At 41.3% G+C, this 18998-nt stretch overlaps 1 protein-coding gene across 1 annotated transcript; it reads right to left on the bottom strand.

Moving 5' to 3' along the window:
- Positions 1-16040: 16040 nt before the first annotated feature.
- Positions 16041-18041, bottom strand: klhdc7a (kelch domain containing 7A). Its single transcript, XM_088337292.1, has one exon. It carries the CDS (start codon positions 18024-18026, stop codon positions 16041-16043), a length of 1986 nt encoding a protein of 661 aa, XP_088193418.1. The 5' UTR covers positions 18027-18041.
- Between the last annotated feature and the right edge of the window lie 957 nt (positions 18042-18998).

Raw genomic sequence — 18998 nt, forward strand, 5'->3', positions numbered from 1 at the left:
AGCGGCAATTTCAACAAAACTAAAGTTATTATTACACCCCGTACGAAAGTATCGGTATTAAATCGAATCTATTGATACTTCCCTGTATTTACTTGATCTGGACCAAAATTCCCAGTATCGCCACCCCTAGTTTACCCAGCTGTATCAAATCTTACCTTAGATCTGCATTATCTGTCTTCAGGGTTGGGTAGGGTTACTTTAACTTGATTACTTTCAATTACTTTTGGATGACTCCAATACTAAATATGCTAATAAAAGACAAAAGAAACTAAATATGAATAAAATGATGACTCACAACACGCGGTAAGCTTTCTCTCCTGGCTTTGATCTCTTTGATCTCCGGCAAAAGGAACATAAAATGCGACAGAAAGAAAATGAAAATAAATCCAAACAGCTTGCCGACATCATTTTTGCCGTTCCATGTACTCCGTTACTCCCCGAGCTTGCACAAAATTTAGTACCGTATTTTCCGCACTATAAGGCTCACCTAAAAGCCTTTATTTTTTTCAAAAGCTGACCATGCGCCTTATAATACAGTGCACCTTATATATAGATCAATATTAAGTCGCAAAGTCTCGCAACTAAGGCAAGCAGCCGCCGACTAGATTTTCCCCCGAAGGCGAAGTCGTTCGCGGTGTATGCTGGGATTTATATACCGGCGTGTCATTTCCTAACCAATGTGTCAATCATCATTTGAATCAGTCACTATTGGCTAAAGTTATTCGGAGGTAAAGGGGCCGGATCCTTTTTATCATTTACAGGCTCGCATTGGCTAAAGGGGCGAAACAAAGCCTGCAATTGGCCGAAAAAGATGAATGTGAATCACACGTCGGGTTGCACTACGGCATTGAGAAAACATTTTTTACTATTCTGTATTTGTAAATATTTCACTCTCCTGGATTGACTACACTCACGGTTGTAAGAAGACCATGGTTACGTTTCATTATTGAACGTGATGGCTGCAAGAGAACTTAGGTGAGCTATGCAGCTTTCTATTTTTCCGGTATCTTGTTTTAGAACGATCTTGATGTTTCTGTGATGAGTCTATTTTTAAACTCAATTCAATTCAAAGTGTTTATTGTCATATGCACAGTAAAGAACCCCGTTTCCCTGCACAATACAATTCTTACTTTGCCGTCCACACGGTTGCCAGCAAAAAATAAAATGGAACCAAAGAAATGTTTGGCATCTCTTGAATCCCAAGACATTAACCTTCTGAATGATATGTGGAACGATGCATTTGAGTAATTGGTGACATCGTACAGACACTGTTTCCGTACATGTCTGAGACACGTATTTGATTATTTGCAAGCTTTCAGAATGTTAAGGGGGTAATAAGTTGGACTGAACTATCTGATCGTTTTGTCGGCGTTCCCATTGTAGCGCCTTATAATCCGGTGCGCCTTATGTATGGAAAATATAGGACCAAAAACTATTTTTTAGGGGTGCGCCCTATAACCCGGTGCGCCTTATAGTGCGGAAAATACGGTAATTTGATTCATATTTAGTTTCTTTTGTCTTTTATTAGCATATTTGGTATTGGAGTAATCCAAAAGTAATTGAAAGAAATCCAATTAAAGTATCCCCACTGAACCCTGCGAATGAGGCCACGGCCGGTGTACTCTTTTGCAGCTTGTTTGATCGGCTAACCACGTAGCAGGGCATCGAATAGAAAAATGGGTTGGGAAAACAGACCAGAATTGAGAACCTCCAGTCAGTGAGCAAACAAGGACCTGCAAAGTGACTTCTGGTTGGTTTTCCATCTTGTTGTTTTAGCTCCCGTCCGCCGTTGCGGAACGTTTGCCGAAGGCAGCGCTTTCACGGCATCGCGGTTTAAGTACACAAAAGAACAGGTGAGACCCGGCACGCGGCGATTAATGCTAAAGGCACAACAGCAAAAGATTGGCTGTAGCATCATGACAGGTTTTTTCATTCCTTCAAATTATTTTTTCGAAAAATGTACTAAAAGGTACCACATTTAAACATACCATCACAGTGTTCATTTGACCTCTGAAAAGTGATGGGTCCCGGGGACTCGCATGCTCAAAAATCTATGGGTCCCAACAGAGAGACCAGGGTGCTAAATGACTTGTAAACGACTTGATTTTTTTATTTTTACACGTTCACGTTAGCGTAATCTTTCGTACGGAAGATTAGGATAACGCGAACGTACGATTAGCCTGGGTTAGCTTGATGTTTACGTTAAACATTCAAGGTAAACATTCAGGGTGTTGGAACGGATTAAAACGATTTACATTCTTTTTAATGGGAAAAATGATTTCGGTGATCGAAACACATCGGTTTTCGAACAGGGTTCTGGAACGGATTATGGTCGAGAACCCAGGTTCCACTGTATAAGACGAAAATTACTGAAGAACTGTTGGAAAGTTAAGAGGAATAGAGAAATTGGGTGCTAGACACATCTCACCACAGCCACTCGGCACCCCCCTGCAACCTTTCCATTGTGACGTTTGAGTTTTTAGCTGTTTGACATCGTTCACTTGAAATGCTAATGATAGCCAAAAGCGCTAGCAAGACGAGTCAGAGAGAAGAGTGGAGGCCTCTGGACTTGAGCCGTTCCTTAAAAGATTTCAGTGTGGCTCGGGTGACTGTCAGAACACGGCAAGTAACGCTTTTTTTAATCTCCCCGTTGTGCTGCAGGCCGAGATAGAAGTCATTAGTAGAGCAAATTTCTGAAATATGTCAAATCTAGCGAGCAATTAAGAAGCAGCCAGCCTTTTGAAGAGTATTAGAAAAGAAGAGGTCATGCACTTAAAGGATTAAATGGGAACTCTATTAGGACGACGAGTGACTTCCAGGCAATTTTAGGACAAGAACGCGTTCCTGGAACGCACACATTTTTCTTGGTAACAGGTACTGTAACGCGTAACGCATATTCATTAAATCCAAAACCTCACTCTCCCTCCATTGACTGCTTTCTGTGTTTTTGCCCGCCATGGTCAGTGTTCTGGTTTGCCCCTGCGTCCTAGACGCTTCATTTTTGCTGGGGTCGCATAGTCTCAAATCAACGTGCGTCCCCGGGAAGCAACTTTTTTTACACAAAATTGTTGTTATTACCCGATTACTTTTTTTTTTAACAAGATTTACCGCACTCCAAAATTTTCGGCAGGCAGATCCCCCATTGTTGTTTTGGTCTCGCAGTTCGAGTTTTCGGCCGCACGCCGACCTCGGCCAACAAGATCTCTGTGCTTCGAGATGACGTCATTGTTTTGGTGGTTGTCGAGTGAAAGAGAAGTATGCCTCCGTAAAAACAGTTGGTATTAGGTGCAAATCAACAAAAAAATGGTAATATCTTCAGTGTCGGTAATAAGTCGAAACATAATACAGAAAGTGATAACAACGGCAATAATTCTGGCACGAAAAAAGGGCGGAGAAATTCTTCAGAAGACCCCGAAAGCAAGGAAAACACGTGTTTAGAAGCGAACGATTCGACGAAAGATGATAAACAAAAGAATACTCCTACAAGAAAATGATTTTTCTGCCAAAATTGACTCAATTACTGTATATTCCTGGTTACGCTATGAGGAGGATGATAATGGAGGCTACATGTTCTGTAATGCGTGCACCCAGCGTGACAAAAAAACTGGATTGCATAAATCATTTCGCAATACGAACTTTCAGAAAAGCACATTGGATCGGCACAACGACAATGAAAACCACAAGTTAGTCAAGTCAAGTCAAGTCAAGTCAAGTCAAATTTATTTATATAGCCCTTAATCACAAAAATGTCTCAAAGGACTGCACAGGATTACAGTTACAAAATTACACAATTACCTCATCTTAAACCAGCAAACCAGCATGCGGGCAAGGAAAAACTCAAAAACCTCAGTGTGGGGAGAAAAGAGAAACCTTGAGAAAGGACCTCACATGTGGTAATCCCCCTTCCAGGATTGAACAGGGTGAATTACAATTAGCATTACTGTATTCAGAATAGTAAACACTAGGTAAAATGTTGAAAATGTCCGGAAAGAGCATGACATCAACGACGACGCCAGCTGGTAAATGCAGGGGTTGACATGCTGCAGGTCAGACCCCGGTCCGTTGACCCATCCCAGATCATCCTTCTCCTTCGTATCAGCCAGGCAGGCCTCAGAAAAAGACAGGACAAAACAGAATACAAGGTGGGCATCAATCATATGCTTTGGAATAGAAGTGTGTCTTAAGCCTCAATTTAAAAACTTCCGTTGAGGTTGCAGATCTTATCTCCAGAGGCAGGGCGTTCCACAACACCGGGGCCCGGATGGAGAACGCTCTCGAGCCCGCAGACTTCTTGGCTCTCGGAGTCACAAGTAGACCGGCATTTTCCGAGCGCAGACTCCGTGCAGGAACATAGGGGGAAATCAAATCGGAGAGATAAGAGGGAGCTATGGAAATTCCGTTGCTGCAATTGGACCTAGAGAAGGCATTACAACTGAATATATGAACTGAAAAATCTGAAGTGATTAAAACTGCATGAATAGATAGACTAATATTTCAGCAATATTATTTTGTATAATGTATAATATTTTTGTGAACTGAAAAATCTGAAGTGATAACTGCTTTGTATTACCAATTAAGAATGAATATATAGATTTATATATTTGTTGCTGATTTACAATTTCAACCTTGATAACACAAAATTTTGGGGAGCCATAGATCTCTGTTGGGACCCATAGATTTTTGAGCATGCGATTCCCCGGGACCCATCACTTTTCACAGGTAAAATGAACACTGCATGGTGTGTTGATTTCTACACTGCACGGAAGAACATGGAAACTAGGCAGCTGCGAGTTAATTGAAGACTAATAAATCAAAAGGTCTCAAGTGGAGGAAGCTGAAAAACAAACCCTGGCAAGTTTTTATCCGTGTATTTTACTTTATAATCAATACTTAGATCAAACACAACCAAACTCAGTCACGCTACCGCTCTATTTTTAAATATGCACACTTGTATGCTTGTCGGTGTTGTAAGGCAGTGTTAAAATATCCCACCTTTCAACAAATCAGAGGCCACAAAAGAGAGCACCCGCGCCCTGTCTTGCGGTGCGCCCTGTGTAGTGTGAAATCCAGAAATAGAACCAGCTACGGAAACTGCTCCTTTTAACTCGGTGCGGCCTATGGTCGTGAAAATACAGTAAATGACAAAATGGATAACAAAATAACCAAATAAATAAATTGCATGTATGTCATGTGTTTAGGTATTACATTATTTATTTACGTGTTCCTTTATCTGTATGGATTATATTTGTTGATGAACATTTATTTTTAGTAGATAGATAGATGTCTAGATAGATCGAGAGATGTCTAGATAGATGTCTAGATAGATGTCTAGATAGATACACTGTAGATAGATAGATAGATGTCTAGATGTCTAGATGTTTAGATAGATAGATAGATAGATGTCTAGATAGATAGATGTCTAGATAGATAGATGTCTAGATAGATAGATGTCTAGATAGATAGATGTCTAGATAGATGTCTAGATAGATGTCTAGATAGATGTCTAGATAGATGTCTAGATAGATAGATAGATAGATAGATAGATAGATAGATAGATAGATAGATAGATAGATAGATAGATAGATAGATAGACAGACAGACAGACAGACAGACAGACAGACAGACAGACAGACAGACAGACAGATAGATAGATAGATAGATAGATAGATAGATAGATAGATAGATAGATAGATAGATAGATAGATAGATAGATAGATAGATAGATAGATAGACAGACAGACAGACAGACAGGCAGGCAGGCAGGCAGGCAGGCAGACAGACAGATAGATAGATAGATAGATAGATAGATAGATAGATAGATAGATAGATAGATAGATAGATATTCATTTTCAAAAAAGTGATGTCAAAATTTAGTTTAAGTCAAAATAGTAAGAGGTAAAGAATAAGAAATAGAAATAAGAAAAATAAACGGTCATGCTTAGAATATTGTACCAATCAGACAGAAGGAATGTTTTTGGTGAAAGGTTAAAAGAGGACGCCCCATTCCCAGTTGAAAACAGTCGTCGTTAGCCCAAAAGTCAATGCCCCTCTCGGGAGATTTTACTCGTACGAGTCAGCACAAAAGCGGCTCAACAGAACTGAAGTTTAAAGAGCCGGGCAAGAGCAAACCAAACATTATTCTAGATGAAGAATTAAATATTAAACCATGTGTACTCTGGTGATGTGGAAAACACACCTTGGGGTTGTATATTCTGCATCCGCCCGGCCGTTGTGCTAGTGAACAATGAAAAGTGGGTCCGCCCAGATGCGCGCTTTATGGTTGCGGAGAAGTTAATGTCTGCAGCGACTTCCTTTATGGCCCTTCCAACCAAATTCTCTTTGCCCGGGTCTTCAATAGTAGCAGTCACGTCCAAAGATGCAAAAAAAAAAACATGGGAATAAATGCAAACTGTTTCATCGTTTGAAACTTCTCAAAAAGGATACTTCAATACCACATACTTTAGATTTACAGATACCCTTTCATTATAAATGATCTCTCAGATAGGACGCACTGCAGTGCTTGGCCCCCTTCTTTTCAACATTTACATGCTTCCATTAGGTGATATTATTCACAAGTACGATATCAGCTTCCACTGCTACGCAGACGACACTGAACTATATCTTCCGTTGGAGGAATCTCCCACACTAAACTGTGGAAATTTGGAGGCCTGCCTCATTGAGATAAAAGAGTGGATGTCACTCAATTTCTTGCGTCTTAACTCTGAAAAGACCGAAATGTTAGTCATTGGTCCATCTAAATGCTGTGACTTATTCTCAAAAACTGCTGTGAACATTGACAAATGTCACATCACACAGAGTGACTCAGTTAAAAATGTAGGTGTCATATTTGACCCCGATCTGTCCTTTCCAACACATGTGAGGAAAATCATTAGAACCGCTTTCTTCCATCTTGGCAACATTGCTAAAATTCGTCCTATGCTGTCTCAGTCGGATGCGGAAATTATAATTCATGCGTTTGTTACCTCCCGTCTCGATGACTGTAATGCACTACTCTCTGGTCTCCCGAAGTCTAGAATCAAGTCTCTTCAGCTGGTACAAAATGCAGCAGCGAGGCTTTTAACTAGGACAAAAAAGTACGATCACATAACACCGATTTTGGCTAACCTGCATTGGCTCCCAGTTAGCCTTAGATGTGATTTCAAGGTTCTCTTAGTGTTATACAAAATCATACATGGACTTTCTCCCTCTTATCTTTCAGATCTGATTTGCGCCCATGTCCCGGTCCGAAGCCTACGATCTGAGACTGCCGGTCTTCTGGTGATCCCAAGAGCAAAGAAGTGTTCTGCTGGTTCGAGAGCGTTCTCCGTCCGGGCACCGGTGCTGTGGAATGCTCTTCCCCCTGAGATCCGATCTGCAACCTCAGTGGAAATGTTTAAATCTAAACTTAAAACTCACTTCTACTCCATAGCATATGAATAACCTACTCTTCTCGTCGGCTGAAAAATAGTCTGTGTAATATAGTGTAATAATCTGTGAAGCCCTTTGAGACTCTTCGTGATTTAGGGCTATACAAATAAAAATGACTTGACTTGACTTGACTTGACTTGATCTTTCCATTCATCGACAAAAGATGCACTTTCCATACCCTCATATCTCACGTCCCAAAATGTACCCCTAAATTTGCAGACTCACATAAGAATTTCCCCAATTTCCTCATATCCTGTTTTTTGTGGAAAATGTCTCTTAAATGTTTATATATTTATTTATGATTTTATGCATTCGTCCATCCATTCTTAATTTTTATATATTTATCTTATTTTACAATCTTATATTATACTAAACTGTACCGTGCTATACTCTGCTATGCTATGCTATGCTATGCTATGCTATACTATACTATACTATACTATACTATACTATACTATACTATACTATACTATACTATACTATACTATACTATGCTATACTATGCTATGCTATGCTATACTATAATAACATGGTTGGGTAGGGTTACTTTAACTGGATTACTTTCAATTACTTTTTGATTACTCCAATGCCAAATATGCTAGAAAAATAAAGTAAATATGAATAAAATGACTACATTTTGTGCAGGCTTGGGGAGTAACGGAACACATGGAACGGCAAAAATGATGTTGGCAAGCTGTTTGGATTTATTTTCATTTTGTTTCTGTCGCAATTTATGTTAGTTTTGCCAGAGATCAAAGAGAGAAAGCTTACCACGTGTTGGGAGTCATAATTTTATCGCTGGGTTCATTACCTGTGATCTTGTCCATGTTTTGTTTGGTAAAGTCACTTCACATTGAACTCTTTAATAACAGCCACTGTCTCTTTACAAATGAGGCGGACAAAATTGTTACGTATTTCAGTGAAGAAACAGTCCAATTTCCACCCATTCTTGAACCGTCGGCCCTCGCAGTCAACTTTCCTCCTTTTATTAATGGCCGCCATTTTAGAAAATTGGGAGGCCTCACATACTAATTTGCTGTTCATATTTGAGCCTCTAGATGGCAGCACGCAGGTAACTCAAAGTATTAGCAATACATAATTCTACACGCGGGCCAGGTGTTATTGATTATATGACGGAGGCAGCGGACCGGATAAAAATTGACCACGGGCTGCATTTGGCCCCCGGGCCAGACTTTGGACATGACTGCCTTAAGCCAAAACAGGGGCTTTTCTTGTGTATCCATTTCTTTTTATTTCCTGATATATTTTGTCGCATAATAATAACATTTTTGGGGGCTTATTGAGTCGGTTGTAAGATACAGAACTGTACTTAATCACATTTTTGAGTGGAAGTACAATGTTGGCAAGATTCACTTGATATCATTGGAAATTATTTGAATGCAACACAAACTTTTTCTTCTTTTTTCCACAGTTTTTTCTACTTTTTTTTAGAATTCCTTTAAAAAAATCTCATTGTGTTTATTTTTTCCGAGCTGTTCCTGTTTTGTTTTTGTTCTCTGTTTACTTTTTTCCTACATTTCTTTCTTTGCTTTTTTCTGGCTTTTTTCAAAATTCCTCCTCCTTTTTTCTCTTCCTCTTTTTTTCTCAGCTTTTCACTACTTTTTCATTTTGGTATTTTTTTCTTTTTTGTTCTATTCCCCCTTTCTTTTAAGTCATTTTGTGCATAGTTTTACATAATGTTTGGTCATGTTGGGATTGAAGAAGCAAAATCAACCTGAAGAGCCGTTTAGGACCTGAAAGAGCCGGTTCCTTTTAGCAGTTGATCTGGACTTCATGGCAATTGTTCTCATCCAGGTGGCAGGCATGGGGCGATACCGCCAACCCTCGTGGTTCTCAGGTGGCCTTGCCTGAAGCCTTTTAAGGGTTGTTGTTCTGTCTTCGTTATTCATTATCCATTATCCGTTATCGGTCAGTTCATAATACGCTACAAAGCCTAGGAGCCGGGATACTTACTCTCAGCCAAAAGGCCAAGCTAAGGTCCTAGCCCTAAACCATTGCTGCGATCATTGCGAATGCACCGTTCCCGGAGGTACTGCAATACCGGGCCGATACTTGGGGGGGACATATCGGTCAATTCAAATTCAGAACCACGATTGGAGGCCATGGGACCCCAGTCAGCCATCTTAAACAAGGCCCGTGTATTTTCTTCATTTCAGCCGCAATTCATCTTTTTTTATGCTGGAGTTCTGTCCAATTACATCGGAGGTTTGGAGGTCCTATATCACAAGCATGTTAGATTGAGTGTGGAACAAGAGAGCAGGGGCATAAATTATGTTTTTGCTTCCAGAAGATAATTGAATGCAAATTCCTCCTCTATCTCAAAGACGACGTCTAGTGATCGTATTCCCCAAGATCTTACACAGAAATAATTTAAAATGAAATATAAAAAAAAAAAGAATCTTGACGATGGAGCTGACCTGAATTATGAGATTCATGGCAACGTCTGCTAGTGTTCTCAAACGAAACGGCTCTCTGAGTGAACGATTGGAGGTTTTATTTTCTCTTGTGATTGGTCGATATGCATTTATTCCCATGGTTTTTGTATTGTGGACTGTAATTTAGTTTTACTTGATTTGTTTTGTTTCTTTTATGATGTTTTTTAGTTCTGTGCCACAACACGGCAGTGATTCCATATCAATCCTAGTGAGTTGAATGGAGAAATATATTATCCCCAAAATGTCCCAGACTTGGTTATTTTTTTCCAATTTCCATTACATGTCCTTGACCAAATAATTCAGGCAGAGGCAGGAATTGAAGTTTAAATAGGTTACAGCAGTAGGTCAAGAGTAGCTAGCTTGACCGAATCCCTCTCAACTACTTTCGGTTTCAGTAGCTGCATTTACTGAAAAGTCATGCATGCGCAGTACATACAATGGAGTCACGCATGGACATTGCATTACATACAATAGAAAAAGAAAAACGTGGATCTTTGAATGTGACTATGTGTGTCTGTGTGAATGATTACCGTATTTTCCGCACTATAAGGTACACCGGGTTATAGGGCGCACCCGCAAAAAATAGTTTTTGGTCCTATATTTTCCATACATAAGGCGCACCGGATTATAAGGCGCTACAATGGGAACGTCGACAAAACGGTCAGATAGTTCAGTCCAACTGATTACCCCCTTAACATTCCCAAATCTTGCAAAGAAGCAAATATGTGTCTCAGACATGTACGGAAACAGTGTCTGTACGATGTCACCGATCACTCAAATGCATCGTTCCAAATATCATTCGGAAGGTTAAAGTCTTGGGATTCAAGAAATGCCAACCATTCCTTAGTTTTCATTTTATTTTTTGCTGGCAACTGTGTGGACAGCAAAGTAAGAATTTGATTGTGCAGGGAAACAGGGTTCTTTACTGTGCATATGACAATAAACACTTTGAATTGAATTTAGTTTAAAAATAGACTCATCACAATAACATCAAGATCGTTCTAAAACAAGATACAGGGAAAATATAACGCTGCATAGCTCACCTAAGTTCTCTTGCAGCCATCACGTTCAATAATGATATGTAACCGTGGTCTTCTTACAACCGTGAGTGTAGTAAATCCAGGAGAGTCAAATATTTACAAATACAGAATAGTAAAAAATGTTTACTCTATGCCGTAGTGCAACCCAACGTGTGATTCACATTCATCTTTTTCGGCCGATTGCAGGCTTTGTTTCGCCCCTTTAGCCTATGCGAGCCTGTAAATGATACCTCCTTTACCTCCGAATAACCTGCCAATCGTAAGCCAATCGTGACTGATTCAAATGATGATTGACACATTGGTTAGGAAATGAAACGCCGGTATATAAATCCCAGCATACACCGCGGACGACTTCGCCTTCGGGGGAAAATCTAGTCGGCGTCTGCTTGCCTTAATTGCAAGACTTTGCGACTTAATATTGATCCATATATAAGGCGCAATGTACTATAAGGCGCATGGTCAGCTTTTGAAAAAATAAAGGCTTTTAGGTGCGCCTTATAGTGCGGAAAATACGGTACTTGTGTATAAAAATAGAAAAACAGGTTAATTTCATAGCAAGTTAATTTTTAACATAGGAGTCTGAGAAATACACAATAACTAAAAGTAGCTTACTTTACAATAGACTCAATCCACCTGTCACAAAACGGGCCGGGAAGCAGGAAGTCGGAACTCATTTGCGTAGCCGATCTGTGACTTCAATTGAGAAATAAAAGTTGTCCAACACACAAACGGACCAAAAACAAAACAAAACAGGTTCAAAAGGCAATCAAAATTACAAACTAGGCATTACTCAGATCAAACGAGCATGAACAGGGTTTCAACGAGGGTTAAACAATGGTCTGGCAACGGGCAGTCCCAAAGCAAGTACTCCAAAAGCAATCAGTCCAATGCGTCTCAGCCGGTGTCAAGGAACGGGGCCGGCAGGGCGCCATGACAACCGTGCAGGACATGACACAACCACCCAAAAAATAATTTTACTAAAAAATCTCAACAACCCCCAATAACAGCCATTTCCAGAACCAGTCCGTGCACTACTCAGTTGTCCTTAGGTGGCTACTTAATGCCCACGGGCACCATTTTGGAGATCCCTGATTGAGGACGACACAAAGACTTGATCAAACATCTGCAAGCAACCGGTGGCAGTTCAGCCACTTTCATTTGGTCCTTTGCAAAGTGCCAGTCGGACTTCAAGCGCTGTTCCGTTTGGGTCCCTTGCCACACGATGGTGCTGCAGCAGCACATCTCTCCAGAGATGCCGCCTGTCGGAAATTCAACGAGCCCCGGTGATGAATATTTACATCAGTCGCAGTGCATCTAATTTCTTTTCACATTACACATAATGACCCACACCGGAATATGGAGCACACAGACAGAATGACAAGTTTGCATGCTCCTTATGATGCTCGGAGGACAACAAAACCTCGCACGGAGAAGCTCACCTATTTATATAGGACGACATCTTCATTTACATCTTGCTCTATTTACACACGGCCGCAGATAATTGCGTCCTCTCCAGGTCACTGTTCCATTTATATTTGCGCCCCGTGTACCCCAGGCTCGCTGATGGATGCTGGCCGTGTCGCCTCATTGGTATAATGTATACAACTTCCCGCAACACATTTTCACCAGCGGTTTTCAGCGCTTGAAACCGAAGATCGGAAATGATGTAAAATTCACTTAATGCTGAGACTGAGCAGCAAATCTAAAGGCGCAAAGTGTTTGCGAGGCAGCACATCCTGCGTTGATTTAGGCAAACAGTAGTCGGGCGGCCATTAGCATGCTAATGTTTTACGTTTATGCTCGGAGATTGCTAATAATGGAGCAGTAACTCCAGGAAATGTGCAACGAAGCAACAAAATGGCCAGCTTTAGTCAAACATCCACAAAAGGCATGCATTTATCAAGCATATAATATTGACACGTTGGGGCGGCAGTGGCTCAGGAGGTAGAGCGCTCGTCTTGGGATCAAGAGATCGCAGTTCGAATCCCGGCTCCTCCGTGTTACATGTCGAAGTGTCCTTGGGTAAGACACTGAACCCCCTAATACCCCCAATAAGCAGATTAGCGCCTTACATGGCTGCAAGGCCGCTATTGGGAAATGTGAAGCACACTGTAAAGCGCTTTAGGAAGTCTTGACTTGAAAAGCGCTGTAGAAATGCAGATCATTTCATTGGGCGGCAGTGGCTCAAGAGGTAGAGCGCTCGTCTTGGGATCAAGAGATCGCAGTTCGAATCCCGGCTCCTCTGTGTTACATGTCGAAGTGTCCTTGGGTAAGACACTGAACCCCTAACACCCCCAATAAGCAGGTTAGCGCCTTACATGGCTGCATGGCCGCTATTGGGAAATGTGATGCACAATGTAAAGCGCTTAGGAAGTCTTGACTTGAAAAGCGCTATAGAAATGCAGATCGTTTCATATTTCATTTCATTTCATTTCAAGTAAAATTTGACATTAAAACAGAAGACGTTTGAAATTTACCATTGATATTTGATTCCACTTTTTTGTCTAATGTCAGTAAGATTATTCACTTTTACCAACACTAAAAATTGTACCATTGCAACTATTGCTTAAAATGTGTAAAATCTTCCATAACAATGACTCATATTTGTTAAGACCTTTCCCCATTATTTTTTTCTGACTGCTTATACTACCGAGGGGTACTGCAGTGTTCTCGTTGTCGTGATTGCTAACTCGAGTCACCTGGAGCAATCACGTGGACGCCCTCTGATTGGCTAATTCGCCCTTCTTAAGCACGCTAGGCCCAGACCTCTTCGTCTGAGGATTACGTTTGTACCCTGTACGACTCTCCTGATTACCTGTTCCGTCTTGATCTGTTTACCCGTTTCTGCCTGCCTCCGATCCGACCTGCTTCCGTCCCACGCTACGATCTTCTCTCCAGCCCCGGTAAAACTTGATTTGCTAGACTTCCGCACTCCGATTGGCTACGTGTTCCGAAGCTATCTTCCGGCTTCGCTGCTGATGTCCGACAGCCATCGCGTCTCCCGCTAGCCCTGTACGCTTCCCTAAATAAAGAACTGTAACGAACGCTCTGGGGTGTTCTGTTCTGATCCATCTGACACTCGTTTGCCCGCGTCCCTGCGTCCTAGACGCATTGTTTTTGCTGGGGACGCATCGTGTCAAATCAACGTGCGTCCCCAGGACGCAACTTTTTGACACCAAATTGTCATTATCCTTTTTTAACAAAGATTTACCGCACTCCAAACTTTTCGTGAGGCAGATCTGCCATTGTTGTTTTGGTCTCGCGGTTCGAGTTTTCGTCTGCAAGCCGATCGATCTCGAGTTGTGTGATGAAAAGTCCGTCTCTTTTTAGGGAACCGGCTTTTTCGGCTCAACTCATTCAAGAGAGCCGGCTCTCCAACGGCTCACTTGCTTTGATGATTGTTATTACGAATTATGTTGTATAAAGAAGTTAAGAAAAAAGGAAGTATAAAAGGAGAAAATTAAAAAAGACAGGTTAGTGGTGATACCTTTTAATCAGTATATTACCAACAATAATTTAACGCAGAAAATGAATTCATCATTTGAATAAGAAAATGTATTTTTCTACTTAATTCTATTTGCATGTATTTTTTTTCCTTCTACAGTGGACGTCCAAGCGACTTCATTTTTGAACTTTTTTTATAATAAACCTCATTCATGTCGAGCAACTCAGTGTCTCACAACAAAATGTTCATTAACAATATATATGATATAAGGAAACACATGTGCAATATAACATGTTAAACTACATAAATGTTTGAAAAAAAATATATGTATTGTAAGGGAAAATACGACAGTTTGTAAGGGCATGGAGCACACAAAATTTTGGGGCCCCATAGATCTCTGTTGGGACCCATCGATTTTTGAGCATGCGAGTCCCCGGGACCCATCACTTTTCACAGGTCAAAATGAACACTGGTACTGTAAGTCCATGATAGCAGACAGGAGACCACCTACACAGGGTTAGGCTTAGGGTTTATGAAAAATGGACTCACCTCTCAACCTGTAACCATGTTTTTAAAATATGGGATACATTTAAAAAAAATGTATGTGTTAAAAAAATAAAACATTGAGCCACTCAGAAAACATAAAAATTCCATGCATGAAAGCCAATTTGTGGAATCATATACGCTAAGAATGAGCCCACCTTTAACTTAGATAGATAGATAGATAGATAGATAGATAGATAGATAGATAGATAGATAGATAGATAGATAGATAGATAGATAGATAGATAGATAGATAGATACTTTATTCATCCCCGTAGGGAAATTCACACTTCCAGCAGTTTCCTTGTGTTGAATAATAAAATAATAAAATAAAAAATATAGAAAACAAAAACACCCAATATAACGTTTTGCTATAGAGTATTTAAATAGTGCTACAGACAATATACACTGCAATAAAAATAGGGTAATATGCAAATGTGGGGGTGTTGGTTAATATCTGCTTTTACTCCCCTGGGTGGAGTTAAAGAGCCTCATGGCACGAGGAAGAAATGATCTCCTCAGTCTGTCCGTGGAACAAGACTGTGACATATTTGTCTAGGGAGTCATTGTTTTTGTTTTTTTCCCCCAGCACGTGTTTTTATGATGCTACACTCAAAAATGGTCATGAATATTATGTTTTTCCAAAGTGTTACACTGGAGCCAAAAGTCATTTTTCATGGTTCGTGATTTAAATGCTTTATGAATGTAGCAGAAGAGTTTTTTGGCATTAGTAGTTATCTAACTGGGTGAGGATCCATGAAGTACTGTCAACATTATACTGTTGTATCTTTATATTCCTGAAATTGCACGAAAATTTTAGGCAAACAGACCTTCTGAACAATGCCATCTTCATTCATCTCCAGTGTTTTCTCCCTGATTCCAATGAACCTTGGATGCATTTATTAATGTACAATTAATTGTATAGCAACTGATCCAACCATTAACATTCCCTGACAAAAAGCAAACGTCTTCATCCATTTTCACACTTTTACTGTAATATGAATTCCCAAGGTCAAAGTCTGGGGAGCCTAGAAGTTCATATTGGCGACATTAAAAAAAGCAAGCTGTTGGAAAGCTCCGGTAAGCTGGCAGGCAGAATCTTATCTTCATTTCAAAAGTAAATTTGTACTACACGCTGGTCTGCAGAGGCCTGTTATCAGGGAGGGACAGGGCAAAAGGGAAAAGCGCCCCCTTGGCTGCGGAAGCCACGCTCAAGTCATCATCAGTGAAAGAAGGTGAGATCTCATCAGCCTGGAAACGCAAGGTGAAGTGTCGGCTGAGGCAGTAGATGCTGTCGTCCATTGCCACACACCGGAAAGCTTGGCAGTGCAGGAGACGTTTGGTGCAGCATTCGTACCACAGTCTGGCTACGGTGTGGTAGCGGTAAACGCTGATCCCCACCAGGGGGTTGACTTCAAAGCGATACAGAAACGGTCCCACAGCCACAATATCTGCCGTCCTACATTTGGCGGCAGCTAGTAAACTTCCCCTCCAGGTGTCAGTCTTTGGGTTGTAACGTAGCAGCATGTAACGGAGACTCCCCCCTGACACAAACAGCTCGCCGTTGCACACCGTCACTTGATGGGACACGGCAAATGTATCATTTGGCAGAGAGGCTACAAAAGTCCATTGGTCTGATCGCGGATCATAGCGTTCCACTGAGGACAGGCACTCTCCACCAATGGCATAAACGTAGCCATCCAGAGCAGCCAGTTTGCAACGGGGCCTGGCTTCATTCATGGAACTGAGCTCCTTCCAAATAGCCGTGAGAGGATTGTAGCAAAACACTCGCTTGGATGGTGTCATTTCATTTTCAGTATATTGGGAGCCAACGGCGACAAAAAGGTAGTTATCCATCGTACACATGGCACAGGCTCTGCTGATGACTTCCTGTGGAATGGAGCAAAGTCTGTGCCAGGTTTCTTCACAGTCATCATAGTAGTACAGAGCGCTCAGTGTACTTTTCTGCACCCTGCTGTTCTTTGACCAGTCTTGGGGGTTTATATCTGCCACCATGATCAATGTTCTCCCTCTTGTTCTCTGTGTCCTGATTAGTTCCTGTTCGTAATGGGTAAGTCGCCCATAAATGTCATGATCCAGAAGTACTTGCATATAGTTGTTGGACATAACATCTATGGCTGCTTGCACTAGTGCCCTGTGGCCGTGTGTTTTAGCCAAATATAGTACCTCCAAGCAATTCCCAAGGTCCAGCTGACTTTTGAGGTATTCCAAATCTGAACGGTGTACCAGGACACTGGAACTTCCTTCTAAAGTTTCTTGGTTTAAACTGTCAGATAAATGAACTGAACTTGCCAGTTCTGACATCTGTGCTGCAGCTAAATAGCTCAGTTTCCGCAAAGGTCCGTACTTTAAGTTCTTAAAGGGTGCCTCGGTAATTGTAGCATCCGCAGCGGGAGTAAAATCTGAAAGGATGCTGCTCTGTGATTTATTCTCTTCTCGTAGCAACCCTGACATTGTGTCCTGGCCCACTGTGATGTTTGGGTCAGTGGTACAATGAGAAGAGGACTCTACATGGTATTCATATATCTTGCCACGCATACCTTTTTTTCCTGGGCTGTCCATCATCAGGTTAGCATCTTCCACTTTTATTTCTGCCTTGGAGAGAAAGCTGGAGTAGACACCATGCCACTCCAAGTCCTCCCTAAGCTCCCTTTCCACGCCTGAGCCACCTTCCAATTCTTTTAGAAAGCCAGGAGAGCGTTGCCCATTAGCACTCAACAGTCCACACGTTGCTGGTTCTGCAAGGTTGAGATCACTGTCCCTGGATGAAGACAATTTAGTTTCTTCGCTAAAATTTGGTGTAATGTCCGAGAAGTTTCTCGTCTCTTGGACGTTATCTTCTGTTGGTCTTTCTTTGGTGTTGTCAAATAAAGGATGATCATCGATTGCAGCTCCACATAGATTAGAGGTGTCAATAGCTTGTCTCTGGCAAGTTTGTTGTTGTTTTCCATGCTGGATGCTACTTTCCTCTTTGGATCGAAATAGGTAAAACCTGTAGACCCAGGACACCAGAAGCATCGTTGCTGCAGAAAGACTTATTTTCAGAAGAAGCTTCATGTCAAAAGGGACATCCAGAAGATCTGCGATAGCCATGGCAGCAGCAGGAAAGATGGCCATAATGACCGGTTGGCTGATCCTTATGTCAACGCTGTTCAGCTGACAATTGCATATTGACTGGTTTTCATTGCAAAAGAGCTCCCACTATCCGATGACTGCTGCTTGTTGCCTCCGGGTGTAAAACGAAACCTGCTGAGGTGCATTTGCATCTCTTTGTGGGCGGGACACAAGTCATCCAACACATGTGGTGAGTCACATGTCATTCAACTCAGCAAAGCAAACGCTCAATAAAGATCAATAATCGGTAAATATATTTGTTTTTTACAAGGTGGCCATGGCACACTTTTGTTGGGGCAGGTTTTCCTAACTGTTCGGGCATTTAATGTTTTTGTCCCAACTGACGCACTGTAAAGCTTAAGATGCAGGTGAAAAAGCAGCGTTTGAATAAGAGGTGGGGAATATTGTCATATCAAACACTTGACAACCAGGATACATCTGTTTGCACAGTATGTGAACCTTTACCTTACACTTTGCCGGAGAGAGTAGAAAGTGTATAACAATTATTCGGAACTGGCAAGATAGTTGACGTGACAAGCGTCTGCTCAGAAAAGCTTGATAGCTTTGTTCATTTTCATACGAGCTAAGGCCACCGAGCTGGTGAAGGCTACCGTAAATTCCGGACTATAGAGCGCACCTGATTATAAGCCGCACCCACCACATCTTAAGAGGAAAACCGATTTTGTACTTACACAAGCCATACCCGTATTTAAGCCGCATGTGCCCACATTAAAAAAAATGTAACACAAACACAAAATTAACCCAAACCCGACTAAGTCCAGCGATTGAAACTGAATGTCCTTCATAAAAGTGCATAGTCCAAAAATCACAGCCGGCAAAATGAACGGAAAATGATACCGGTACTTAAGGTTTGATGCAGACCTGCAGAGTCCGGGTCCCGTTGAAAGTAATCCAAGGAAAAAAGTGTATATTTCCAAAGGTAAGGGTGGG

The sequence above is a fragment of the Urocampus carinirostris genome, chromosome 6, assembly GCF_059441175.1.
Source record: "Urocampus carinirostris isolate Australia breed hairy pipefish chromosome 6, RoL_Ucar_1.0, whole genome shotgun sequence".
NCBI classification, from domain to species: domain Eukaryota; kingdom Metazoa; phylum Chordata; class Actinopteri; order Syngnathiformes; family Syngnathidae; genus Urocampus; species Urocampus carinirostris.

Bases quoted from the DNA above. Each gene is read 5' to 3' on its own strand.
- klhdc7a (XM_088337292.1), bottom strand. From the start codon at position 18,026: ATGGCTATCGCAGATCTTCTGGATGTCCCTTTTGACATGAAGCTTCTT.